The following is a 14,414-nucleotide window of genomic DNA, read 5'->3' as shown; positions in this document are numbered from 1 at the left end:
AATTACATTTTAAGACATATTCCAAGTGTATTAATTCAATTGATCTTAACAAATAACTTCCTACTTCGTATCTAATGTAGAGATCATGAGTATAGTTAATTACTTACTCAATTACCTAGGAAGATGACTTTCATAGGTAAACCATGAATTATAAATTAAAATCCATTTAAAATAATTTCATAAAATAGACCAATTCTAAAAAAAATACCGTTTCTAGGCAAAAGTAAAACAAAAAATCCCCACAATTGCTAATTATATAAGAATAAAGAGATATCATATACGTTGGAAGAACAACCAGGCAGCAGAGTGGAACACAGCCACATCAGAAATAATTCCCCTGGGGAAAAAAAAAAAAAGAAATAATTCCTCTGAGAGAAGGGACCTATGACTTAAAGAGAAAGCCAGCATCTATCAGATAGTTCAGACAGGACTAGGAAGATAGGAACCAAAGAAAAAAGTGGGCATCAGAGCTCTGGCTGACATCTCACAAGTGGAGGTAATCCTTTGGCTTTGAAGATGGGAGCGAGAAAAGAAAAAAGATGGGAGCTAGAAAAGATCTGTTACAAGGAGGGTATAGAAAGAAGTATAACCATAAATGGATTATTTTGTTACTTATAAAAAAGAAAAAGTGGCAAGGTAAGCCTTGCAAATTGTGAATGAAAGAAAATAAACAATGCTGAAGATTCAATTGTATATACATACCACTCACAGAAGCATAAAAAGTTTATTCTAATTTAAGACTAGAAAACAAACAAAATCCATATTCTTGGTACAAGCTAATACAAACTTGCCAGGACTGGTGGCTCATTTTAAGATTCTAATGTTCTAAGATGCATACCAGGAGCTCATGTCTCATTCAACTATAGTCCCTAGTGCTATCCAAATTCTCACTGGGCAGTAACCCTACTATACTTTACTTATATCATGTAAGATGCAGATAAAATTCTGATTCAGAATTCAGGCTTACTGACATGTTGGCTAATTTATAGTGACAATCACAGTATTTCAAAGTAAATACCACTGAAACTGATTATTAATTAATGCTCAAGGCAATTTAAACAGTGCATATAAACTCTCAGGGATACGATAAATATGAGAATAGAATTGAAAATGTCATAGTATCAGTAGGAATCTATTTCAGAATCAAGGTCCCAGACCTGAGATACTTGGTTTCAACCAAACTCCAAGTCCCGGACCTTAGCTCCCAAAAGTGAGTACTGGAGACATGTGCCAGAGGTGGACAGCAGGTTAGGTATACTGCAGCTACAGTAGTCCAGTGACCTATGTAATTAGTCTTGTTACCACAAGTACAGTGTCAAATACAGTGTGCCCCCTGAGTCCCCAGGGCCCAATCATCTCCGCCCATACCACCTCCTTTGGTTCTTTTATTTCCTTGTCCTCGAATGGTCTGGTATTTGCAGAATACATAATACAGATGACCCTTGAACAACACGGTTTGAGCTGCACCAATTCACATACACAAGGATTTTTTACACTACAGTACTGTAAATTTTGTTAACACTTTTTTCTCTAGCTTACTTTATTGTAAGAATATAGTATATATTACATGTAACATATAAAATATGTGTCAATCAACTCTATATATTCTCAGTAAGGCTTCTGGCCAATAACAGGTTATTAGCAGTTAAGTTTCTGGGGAGTCAAAAGTTATATGTGAATTTTCAACTATATAGGGGTTGGTGTCCCTAATCCCCATGTTTTTCAAGGGTCAAATATATGTTGCTAGACTTGATCAAGGTTGGCATGGGAATTGGGTTAAGCTGAGTGAGGACAAAGTTTTCAGTGGTAGTACCTCAGAGGAGCAAAGTGAAGGCAAACCTTTAAAGACTAAGTAAAAGGAATTGATGAAGTGAGGCCAAAGCTGCGGTGACTCACGAGAAAAGACTAGAAAGGGACGGTCCAGGCAAAAATGGTTTAGGGAAATGGATTTGATACTTCAGGATTATGAAATCTGTAAAGAATCTCTTGTGATTAGGTCTAAGGATAAAGCTAAGAACTTGGAGAATTCCTCATTGTATTCAAGCAGACATCCATATTTCAAACATGTAGAAAGAATAATGGCTGATAATATTCTTAAAGGCTGCCAATATATCCCCCCAAACTAACTAGAATTATACATTATAGTTAACATCTACTAAGCACTTTTACTCTGCTTAACTATTATACATCGAATTTACTGTTCAAAGCAACCCTAGGGGGTAGATAATCTCATTCTGCTTTTTTACAGGTGAGGAAATTGAGGCTTACTAAGATAAAATGACTCACCCAAGGTCACATAATTAGAACCGGTGGAACCAAGTCTTAAACCCAGCCTGAATCCAGAGCTTTGCTCTGAACATGATGCTATAGTTACACTTTAAACAAAACAACTATAAAAGGCAGGAGCAAAGTTATTTTAAATCAGACGTTTCCAAACTTTATGTAGCAGTAGACTCTTCTCCAAATAAAACGCTTCTCAGAAGCCCATATATAAGATATACAAAAGCTAAGCAGCCCTCCTGACAGTATCTGAGGCCTCGACAGAATTTACCAGAGCACACTCAGAACAGGACGACCTTCTGTCATGCCATTTGGTCTTAAGTGGTAACACTGCTCTGTATTTTAAGTTCTAATAAAAACGACTTATATTTAAATGGAGAGAATGCAAGATCAGAAGAGATCTGTGCTCTAGTAACATGCATTTTTACTTTAATTGAGAACGTATTTCTAACTCAATGGTTTTAATATACTTAAAACCAATAATTTGCCTAAAATGATAGGGGGAGGAGAAATTTGAATGGGACTGAAGTTTAAAACATGTTGTTCACAATTTACCCACATGAAAAATTTTGTGGGCAAATTACTACCTATGTTAACTTTTTGACATTAAGAAAGGAGATGGGGAGATGGGAATATAATTCTAAGAGTGTTCCAATGCCCAACTCTCATATTGCAATTTTTCAACACAAATAACTTGCTTATCTTCAACTTTGACATTTTAAGAAATGTTAAGTGAAGAGCAAACAATGAAAATATTAAAATGCACCTTGTTGTCAGCAGAGCAATATACTGTAACGTAGCAGCAAAAGATTTGTTAAAACTGTCAATGAAGCCAGGTAGGCAAAAACTTCAATTTATTTGAGTCCAGTCAGCGTTAAATTTCCTCATGAATGCTTCAACAGCAGCAGTGAAAGCAGCTTATTCTGCAGTCAAAGCAGCCCTCTGTTGCGGTCTTTAACAACTCATATGAAAATAAATAAAATCTTAACTACCCAACTAACATGCTTTGTGATGATTTTGTAGAAATGTCCAAGCTTCCCTGCTACATATTAATGAGAGTATATTAACATTTGTGCTGTGAATTTACTAAAATAAACACCTGTTAAGTATTTTCAAATTAATTGTTTTTCTCAGAAAATCACAAACTAAAACAGTCTAATTTTCTGTGAAACATTTAAAGAAAGGAAGGAAATGGTAGACTCTCGTCTCAATCACCCCTGCCTAAAAATGGTAACTTTATACTAAGCAGTATAAACAACCTTCCATTTGTTTCCATAATAAACATACCCATGAGTTAATAGTGTTTTCACCTTGTGAAGCAGGTGACCTTACCCAGTGACTGAAGTCTGGACCCAGGTTTCACCTCAAAGGCCCTGTACTCACTCAAAAAACAGGGAATGGTGAGATGATCTCAAGATTTCTTTCAATACATGTTGAAATGCTCTGAGCTTCATCCAATACATTGTCCAGATACTTTCCACATTTGGCCAAAACTAAAACCTATGGATTCCAAGTTGTAAAATATTTTCTCTGGATTACAAATATCAGCCAGCAAAGCAACCAACCAACCAACCAACTGATCAATCAATCAAAAGAGCCTTGTCTAAGACACAAAGTTCTGCTGGTTGGCTCAGGTAGGGAAGACTTGAATTTCAGTTCTGTAAATTGGGACAAGTGCTGTTAAGTGTGGTTTTCTCATCTACAAAATGGGGATTACATGTCTTCCCTATTTCATTGAGTTCTCTTAAACAGTGAGATAATTTCTGAAGCTCATCATAAGCAGCTAAGTTATTTGTTTACCATTAAGCTTATCTTTTCAGACCTCTCTCATTATTCTTAAGGTGAAAACTGGCTGAATTTTAAATGCAGTATTAAGAGATCCAAAGCTGAATACAAACACATAAGCCTCATAAAATACATGTCTGATGAGAAAGGTCCAAGCATTTGAAATTCTTGTGGATCAGGATGGGGAAGCAAGATAATGCCAATCTGTTCTGAACTTGTACCTCCATTTAAAGTCAGGAAGCCAGAACAAAGGTTTTTATGATTGATGAACCTATAAAATGTACACATGGAGATACTCAATCATATGTGTATGTATATGTGTATGTGTGTCTGTATGAAAAGGGCTCTTCAAAAAATGGACTGAGATAATTCTGTTAGGTCCTGGGAGTTATACTGTTTTATTCTGCAGTAAGATGGGCTTTTGAGATTCCTCTATATGCTTTATTACTATGTGCAGAAAGTATATAATTTTTAAATTTAATCAATTAACATCTCAATCATGTGCTTAGTTACTATACTTTTTAAAGTTTCAGAATTAGAAAATACATGATTTATTAAAAATCAAAATATACAATGATAATTTTTAAGGTAATCAAAAATTAGGGATGCCTGGGTGGCTCAGTCGGTTAAATGTCTGCCTTTGGCTCAGATCATGATCCCAGGGTTCTGGGATAGAGTCCCGCTAGCAGCTCCTTGCTCAGTGGGGAGCCTGCTCCTCCCTCTGCCTGCCACCCTGATTGCGAGTGCACAAGTGCTCTGACAAATAAATACATCTTTAAAAGAGAAATTAAATTTCTACCAGCCTTGCCTCCTGTCAACTCATTTCCCACATGTGTCACTGTGTAATGTGTATCCGTCCTATTCCTTCATTCTTTTTACTATACACACACAATCAAAATGTTTTACCAAGGTATGTTACTAAGACTAAAATTCCGCTTGTCTTAATAGCTTAGCCAGTCTTCCTTGGCTGGCCCTATAGTGAGGACAACCACACCTCCTCTATATCTCGTCATGTGTTCTGGAGCTCCTATACCTACCTGCTTTGCTAATCAGTCCATCTACTCTTCCACCATCACTCTCAAACCCCTTCTTTCTTCAGCCCTGATCACAGTCACTACATCCTACACCCCTTCCCTCTTCTCAAAAATTAATCTTTTTACTTCTCTATTGCCTTATAAGGAATTTTACTTTTCCCCCCTAATTCTCACACTGTTTTTACTTACATATGGACTAACTGCATTTAATAAACAAATAAATCAAGATACTGCATGTTACTGTGAAGGTAAGCATGTTGTACATTATACTGATGGGGTATAAATACTGAATTATGAAGTTGAATTTATATAACAGTATGTAATATGAAATAGGAATGAATTTTTAAAAAGATGCGTGCATATTCTCTACAAATTATTTCAGTATGATTGTCATCTTACTTAGTTCTCCTTTGCTACTTAATTTTTCCCACCTTGTCTATTCATTCTTATTGTGAATGAAAAATATTAAGAAAACTCTACCTTTAATATTTCACTGCCTGACCATAGTGCTACATTATCTGCAGAAAATAAATGTTTAAGAACATACTAAGTCAACAAAATAGTAAGAGGGTTTTTGGGCGGTGGGGGATGAGGGGAATACAAAGAACTCTCAAGAACAAATAAGCACATCTGCAAATACACAAAAATTTTAAAACACTGCATAAATAAATGTTTGTATCAAATACCCTAACTTCCCAGATTATTTCAAATGAAACAATCTGGGGCATTATTATTTATAAGAAGGAAGCTAAATGAAAAACGTCTTACGGTGATGATTCCAGAACGATGCTATTAGCTTGAGTTGAAGATGGAGATCTGTGATTCACAAATACTTCGCTTGGGGAAGTGTGAACCACATGGTCTACCAAATGACCAACTGAAGATGGTCGTAACCGGGTTCCCTCTTGTGTGAATGCAGAATTTCGACTACATAAAGAGAAAGAAAAATTGAGTGAAAATGTGCTTTAATTCAACTTTTTCCAGTTTCTTACTTATATGATTACATTAGAAAGTGGGTATATGTTTTAACATTAACCACACTGACTAAGCAAAATCTCTGACAAAGATAGTATGATGTAAACAGAAATAATACCACATAGGAAGTCTAGGATCTCAACTAAAGTCAGTGATCGACCACAAGGGTTTTACCTGTTCCATCTATTATGGCTACCAACCTTAATGTCTAAAGGCTTTAGTCACTATAACTTAGTGTCTTAATCAGCATTTACACCTCATTTCATTGCACTTTGCTTTACTGCCTCTTCTTCTTTTTAAACATTCATTTCTTTTAGAGAGAGAGAGAGAGAGAGAGAGAATGAGAAAGAGAGCGCACCGACAGGGGAGGGGCAGAGGGAAAGAATCTTAAGCAGACCCCCTGCAGAGTGCGGAGCCTGATGCAGGGCTTGATCTTACAACTCCAGGATCATGACCTGGGCCAAAATCAAGAATCAGACACCCAACTGACTGAACCACCCAGGTGCCCCTCTTCTTCTTTAAAAAAAAAAAAAAAAAAAAAAAATGTACTGAAGGTTTCAGTAACTGCATGGAACAAGTCTACTGGGTGTCATTTCTTCAATAGCATTTGTTCACTTCGTGTCTCTGTCATATTTTGGTAATTCTTCCATTATTTCAGACTTTATTGTTTTTGTTGAAGTAATCTGTGATCAGTGATTATGACTCACTGAAAGCTTAGATGATGGTTAGCATTTTTTAGTAATAAATTGTTTTTAATTAAAGTATACACACTGATTTTTCACATTGCCATTGCACATTTAATGGAATACAGTTGAGTGTAAATATAACTTCTGTATGTTTTAAGAAACAAAAAGATTCAGTGACTTGCTTCATTGCAGTGGTCTGGAACCAAACCTGCAGTATCTCCAAGGTATGCCTTTATAAAATAAAGGGAGAGAATAAATAAATCAGATATAGCTCTGGTCTGTGTTCTTTTTTAAATCCTTACAGAAGTTTTTAATTTATGGGACTTTTTAAGATCCTAAAAATAAGTAACATATTTCTATCCTCATAAGTGACAGTCACATGAATTTTAATTTTCATTACTATTCTTAATGACATTTGAATGCTTATTATGTGCTAGCATTTTACATATATCACTTTCTAAGCATTTTACATATATCACTTCATTTAATCCTTGTAAAAATACTACAAGAAAGACAGTTATTATAATTTGTAGATGAGGAAAATGGGACAAAGAGATTAATTAACTTACTCAAAGTTCAAACTTTCAGTGATTCCAGGGTTATGCGCTTAATCATCACACTAAACTGTCTGAAGTCTTCAGAATTGAGAAAAAAACCTTTTCAGATCATATCTAAAATTGTTTCATTATCTAGGAAGTTTAATCAGAGCTACTGCTAATTAATTAACTCACTCATCTTTCCTCTGTGTTCTGTAATTTGCTCTAATTATTTAGTGGTAACTAGTAACAAATGGAGAAATGGTTGGCTGGAAAATGGCCCAAAAAAGATGGTTCTGGATTTTCTTCAAATAGTTGATTAGCCTCTGAATATATGCAGTATTTTATAAAGAAAGGTGATTTAGCAATCTGCAACTGGTAAGAGAAGAACTTGTGAGTCTACCTTTTTTAGCAGTTTAGCTGCTAGGAAAACACAAAGGTATGAGGTAATGTTCTCTAACCAAACTTTACTTTTGTTATGGTAAAAGTTTACTCTTGGGCTGAAAAACACCCACTGGTGACACAAATTTTAGAATTTAGTATGGGGTGGGTGGGTCAGCTGGCTGGGGGTCCAACTCCTGATCTCAGCTTAGGCTGTGATCTTAGGGTCAGTCATAGGATCAAGCCTCACATCAGGCTCTGTGCTTAGCACTGAGTCTACTTATCCTTCTGCTTCTCCCCTTGCTTGTGTTCTCTAAAATAAATAAAATCTTTTTTTAAAAAGTAGAATATAGTACACATTTATTGGATATTAATGTGTTTAAAATATTTCCAAAGTTAGACAACTTCAAATATTATATTCCATACCAAAACTCAAATATTTTGCATTCCAACCTTTTGGGTGAACAAATTCTATGACTACACTGACATCTATTTATCATTATGTAATTACATACATATATTACACATAATACATTTATTAATTCATTATAAAATTAACATCTTAGCCAGTACAAGTTGATTATCTTATTATCTATACCAACACATACAGTTTTTGTTAGAAATACTAGAATGAATATACAAACAGTAACCGGTGAATAATACGAGTTTCTTAGCGCAGATATGGCTAAGCTTGTGGGAACTTATGTTGGAAACCCATTTTCCAGACCAAAAGTGGTGGAACAGTTGGGATAGGAGGTTAGGTAAGATGACCACATTCATTTCGCATTTTCAAACAATATATACTTCCCTAGGAATTCTGGAGAGCCACATGAAAAAGGATTTCATTAGTAACAAACACACTTCCAGATTTTAATTCTACTGATAGATCTTGATTTATTGGGTAGAGACCCATACTCTACAGGAAAGTGAACATCCATTTCAAATGTTCTACTCCCTCATTGGATGAGACTTTTCCATGCCACTTATGCAGTAAGCTGCAGGCTATGAGGAAATAATGCTCTAAAGCAACAAAAATCATATTTGACTAAGATATTTGAATGTAAAGATTTACATATTTTGATCTTCAGGCAAGTCTACAGTTAAGTCTGTACTTACTGATTAGGAGTTCCAGGTGGAGATCGTGATGGAAGGCTCTGTGTTTCTAACCTGTCATCAGATATTGAATTTCTGCTTACTACTTCCCAATCCATTAATTTCCGTGCCAAGGGCTTACTTGGGGATCTGCAGAAATAATTTGATATGTAAAAATTTTTATATTTATACCCCCAACTATAAACCAAATCTTAGAATTTGTCTTGATAGATCATATCCTAGATGAGTAAACATAGTTTACTTAAAAGAAAGTTAATGCATTTAGTGGCTGTTTACACCATAATTTCCTAAGAAATTAAATCTGCTTTGTATGAATAAGAAAGGAAAGACATGCCAAGAGTATAAGAGAGAACAGAGAAAAGAAGAAAGGAAAAAAGGAAAGGAGTAGTTGGCTACCAAGTTATCTCAGATAGCAATACTATAAATATTGCCTACTCCAGAGTTTCAGAAACTTTAGGTCATCTTGTGATGTATTAAACAACTGCTAGCATATTATCTCCTATATATCCTTAAATCTACACCCTGATCCTCTACCTTAAAAACAGAGGACAGGGTGAAAATGATAATCATGTATATTATAATTTTTTTACATATTATATATAGTCATAAGCTAGTAGATTGTTTTCTTTTTTTAAAAAACATTTAGAAGGTTAACATTCTGTTTTGTGGTAGGGAGTAGAAGACTATGTTTTATTACCTATTTATATATTGTCAACTACCACAGTGATAAAGATGAGAACTAAGTAATCTTTTTAGAAAAGATATGGACCTCCGCAGAGTATAAAAAAATATTCAAATTCCGATAGTGGCCAAAATTCATGGAAAATGTATGACATCTACTTTTTGACATGCAGAGTTAATATGAAGGTTAATATAAGGAATTGTGTGGCTTACATAAAAACACAAAATAAATCTTGTAAGCTGATAGTTTTATATTTAATTAATAAATTCACTGAAGCACATAGAAATAGACTGGACTAAAAAAAAGCACAGTAACACTTACCAAGAATACTCACTAAAATTTGTAGACATAGTTGGAAACATTAAAATACTAAGGTAGAGCATACTAGTTTTTGACCTTCCATGAAACAAAGCATGTATTTATGCCTAAATATCTAAATTTACCAGTATAGCGTATGACCCTAGATCCTTTCCTACCTCCTACATTTTATTATTTATGAGTATCTAAATTTTCAGTGCAATGTTTCAGTCTATTAATTTTATTAAACCACAAGTATCTTAAATTACTTATGAATCCAAACCACACAAGTGCCCCATCATTTTGGGTATTCATTGCCAAAACCTTTTACAGTTTGGCCGAATGACATCTCCTTAATTTAAGAACATATAACGTTTCCTAAAAGAGCTGTAATGCTATTGATTCAAAAAAAAAAAAAAAAAAAAGGCACTGGCTCAGATTTCATTTTTCATGAGTTCCTACTTAAAGACAATCAGGACACCATTTAGCCCAACATCCTAATATTGCTGTGCAACCTCATATTCCTTTAGTTATAATAAAATGGAAAAAAAAAGTGTATTATTTCATGTATTTAATTTTTAAACTGAAGATTACTAAAAGAAACCTTAGCATTTACTGCTCTTCTATTAGCCAATTATTGAAGATAATAAGCTATTCATTCTCATATATTAGACTACTAAACGTAAACTGTTGGAGTTCATAATCATAGGTAGATCAACTACTTTCATTTTTGAAGAGAGGGAAAAATCATTTGAAGGAGGAAAAAAGTCTAGTTATACTCACCCAGTATAGAGCATCAGAACACTTTACTGTTGTTAATAAACTAAACATGGTTAGAAATGTTCTGCATCTAAAACTAAATTTCAAGTGTTTTATTAACAGCTTTAACCTCAGAGACCCACCCACTCAAGCTTGCTGTCTATGTTTCCTGTCGAATGTGGAAATTTCAGAGAAAAAAATACCACACTTCATCAGTGTGTTTGCACTGTGGTAAATATATTTTCTGACCATGGCACTTTATTTTTCTGTTGCATGTGAACATTCTTTTGCTTTCTTCTTAGATTTTATAGGACAACTGAAGAAGTGTGAAAGCAATTCAAAGAGTAGATATACTGGGGAAAAAATAAAGTAACTTATTTATTATTGCTGAGAAAACAACCTTACATGGAAACTTTAAGGAGAAATCTTTCTATCTACACACCACCAATTAAATTCTAAGAAGGACAAGAACTCTAGAATTGTCCAATAATTTAACAGAATAACTTAACAACTGCTAAAACCATGAGAGTATTTTGGTAGATATCCATCAGGTCATCACAATAAGATTGTGATATATTATAAAAACAACCCCAGAGAAGCTTTAACCCACTGAGCCACCCAGGTGCCCCTGAGAAGCTTAAGTCTTTTGGAAACTGCAAGATCATTAAAACAGTACCATTAATTACAACTTTATCCCTGCTGATGACTTTTTTTTTAAAAAGATTTTATTTATTTACTTGATAGATCACAAGTAGGCAGAGAGGCAGGCAGAGAGAGAGGAGGAAGCAGGGTGCCCACTGAGCAGAGCCTGAAGCGGGGCTCGATCCCAGAACCCTGAGATCATGACCTGAGCCGAAGGCAGAGGCTTAACCCACTGAGCCACCCAGGAGGCCCCCTGCTGATGACTTCTTATTCAAAGGCAGATTCGCGAAATTCCATATTAAAAAAGAACAGGGACAGTTACTTGAGGCTTCTCATATTGGAATTTTAGCCTACTATTCATCAAGTAATGCATACTTGTTTTATAAAATAACCTACTGTGGGATGCCTGGGTGGCTCAGTTGGTTAAACGGCTGCCTTCAGCTCAGGTCATGATCCCAGCGTCCTGGGATCAAGTCCCACATCGGGCTCCTTGCTCAGCAGGGAACCTGCTTCTCCCTCTGCCACTCTGTCTGCCTGTGCTCTCTCTCTCTCTCTCTCTCTGACAAATAAACAAAATCTTAAAAAATAAAATAAAATAACCTATTGAACAGTTTCTCATTTTAATAATGCCTATACAAAATGAAGAATTAAGATGCAGGTATAATTGTGCATATGAAGAATTAAGATGCAGGTATAGTTGTGCATATTTCTCAAGGTCACATATGATCAAAATATCAAAACACTAAAACTTATATAAAGTAATTTGCATGTGATATTAACATTAATAAATACATCTATAATTTGGTGTTAATATTAGGATGTCATTCTATAGTGGAACAAATTACCAAATCATGTTTTACTATTTTTATAAATATTAAACAAGAAAAAAATGTAAGCTTGTTAGAAAAAGGAGAAAAAAAAATTAGGTGCATTTTTAACAAAAAATAATCAGAAATGTATTGACTTTGATTTTAACAAGTCTGAAAGAAATGATGCAAATAAAGTGTAGTTACTAAGAACCTGAATATCTTTTATATTAAAACAACAAAGTTAAGAGGAAGTAATTACTTCATTCTTGAGAAATTTCAAGGAAAAGAATTTCAAAAACATTTTCTGTACATTTTAACTTCCTATGGGTGCTTAGGACTTTCTAACTGGAAACAAGGGTATCTAAGACTGTAAGAGGGAAGGTTCTGAAAATTTCAGTAGCCATGTCTATTAGGGTACACATCTCTGTTTTTACTTTCTTCTTTTCTCCCTTCCCTAATAACCAATTTAACCAAAGAACCATTAATATGACGCTAAGATTTATATTTAATAGAGAAGTGATTTATTTTAGATTATTTTAGATTTAGAAGTGATTTATTTCATAAATCTAAAAAACAAGGCATATCAATACATCAAATTCAGATTTTTAAACAAATGTTGAGACAATTTACATCATTCAAATTCAAGTAAATTTATCACAGCAAAATGCTACATAGCCCTGACCAGCTAAATCCTTCATCGCATTTTCACTGACAGTCTTCCTCTTGGGTAGATTATTCATAGATAAATGAGGATGAAGATAAGCCAGGAATGAAGAAACATAATGCAGGTAAATTTTATTATTCAAACACATAAAAATCATGGTTGAATAATCTTTTGTTTCAAATGTCCTTACTCCAAGGAAATTAAAATTGCATTTATTATTTATCTTTACAAGCATTCCAGTGCTGGCAAGGAGTCAGACAGGTTTAGCAATGACTGCAACTCCAGAGGCAGGAAAGTGACAGGTTAAAAGGAAGAATCATTAAGTTAAATCTACAGTTTAGGATAAAAGGATTTACCTGTTTAAAGATTTACCCTCATAAATGACTAGATTTTTTCAACATAAAAGAGAGTGCCTATGACACATTAAGTGATAAAAATAAGCAATAAAAAGTGTGAAATAATTTTTAAATGAAATAAATATATATACACACGCATATATTTCCGTGAGGATATACATGGCAAAATCTTGAATAGTAAGTACCAACTGGGGGGAGGGGCGAGGGCGAGAAAGAATTTTAAGCAGGCTCCACATCTAGCACAGAGTCCAAAGTGAGGCTCCATCTCAGGTCCCTGAAATCATTACCTGAGATGAAATCAAGAGCCAGACACTTAGCCAACTGAGCCACCCAGGCACCAACCCCCCGACAATTTTTAAAAATAATCATGTTGGGTCATGATTTTTCTCTATATTTTTTGGCATGTTGGAGTTTTTTCCTTTTCTTTATTTTTTTATTTTTTTCCCCATGTTTGGGGAAATCACAGGGGTCAGAATAGCCTGAGTGCAATTTACTAGTCTCTACCTGTGAGAACATTTTTTGTGATTATGGTTATCTTCCCTGCCACATAAGTATTGGTATGTTGGAATTTAAAAAAAATAATGAAGTATCACTTATATAAGTAGAACAAACAATAAAGCAATTTGTACTTTTGGAGAGAGAAAAGAAAAAAACAAAAATTTCTTTTACTCAAGAAACACAAAATAGGAAGGTCTTTTTGATGAAGACTAAGAGCAAAATTAAAGTAAAATCAAAAGCAAAATTTGGGGCGCCTGGGTGGCTCAGTGGGTTAAGCCTCTGCCTTCGGCTCAGGTCATGATCTCAGGGTCCTGGGATCGGCCCCCGCATTGGACTCTCTGCTTGTTGGGGAGCCTGCTCCCCCACCCCCCTCCGCCTGCCTCTCTGCCTTGTGATTTCTCTCTCTGTCAAATAAATAAATCTTAAAAAAGAGAAGTTTTAAAAAAAAAGCAAAAGCAAAATTCTATAATTAAAATTCTTATGCTTCCAATGAAGGTAGACACCAAGCAGATGAATTTTTTAATTTAAGGACTTATCCTCTAAGCCATTTCCACTGAAAAAACACTGCTTCATTTAAAACACATCTACCATACTACACACATACTACAAGAGCTGGAGCTAGTTCACTGAATAAAACAGACAAAACTCCTGCCCTCATGGAGCCTACAAGCTAGTGGGAGAGACAGATGATAAAGGAGGTCATCTCTAACAGTTCTGAGACAGAAAAGCAGCCAAGCATTCACCTATCTCATGCAGAACAACAAGAAATATTCCATAAAGGTTAAAAGAGTGGGTAAGAACTGGGAGGCCTGTGGGAGAATCCTGCTACATCCCTTACTATCTCGTTAAATTATTCAAATGTGCAGTGCTCAGTTTTCTCACCTGTAATGGAATTTACCACACTGAATTATGGGGAC

The 14,414-nt window shown here is 34.8% G+C and overlaps 1 protein-coding gene across 6 annotated transcripts in view; it reads right to left on the bottom strand.

Annotated features, from left to right (window-relative positions):
- PTPN4 (protein tyrosine phosphatase non-receptor type 4) overlaps window positions 1-14,414 on the bottom strand; it is a 207,872-nt gene that overhangs the window by 34,388 nt on the left and 159,070 nt on the right. For all 6 annotated transcript variants that reach the window (XM_032840891.1, XM_032840893.1, XM_032840890.1 and 3 more), the window contains 2 exons: window positions 8,794-8,919; window positions 5,868-6,026 (listed from right to left, as the gene is read on the bottom strand). In XM_032840891.1, the coding sequence (XP_032696782.1) occupies window positions 5,868-6,026; window positions 8,794-8,919 (285 nt within the window). The remainder of the gene's footprint in view (window positions 1-5,867; window positions 6,027-8,793; window positions 8,920-14,414) is intronic.

This window comes from Lontra canadensis, unplaced genomic scaffold, assembly GCF_010015895.1.
Source record: "Lontra canadensis isolate GAN:19392208 unplaced genomic scaffold, GSC_riverotter_1.0 scaffold117, whole genome shotgun sequence".
In the NCBI taxonomy this organism is placed as follows: Eukaryota; Metazoa; Chordata; class Mammalia; order Carnivora; family Mustelidae; genus Lontra; species Lontra canadensis.
The sequence above is the reverse complement of the archived record's forward strand: the minus strand, read 5'-3'. Positions and strand labels throughout refer to the sequence as shown.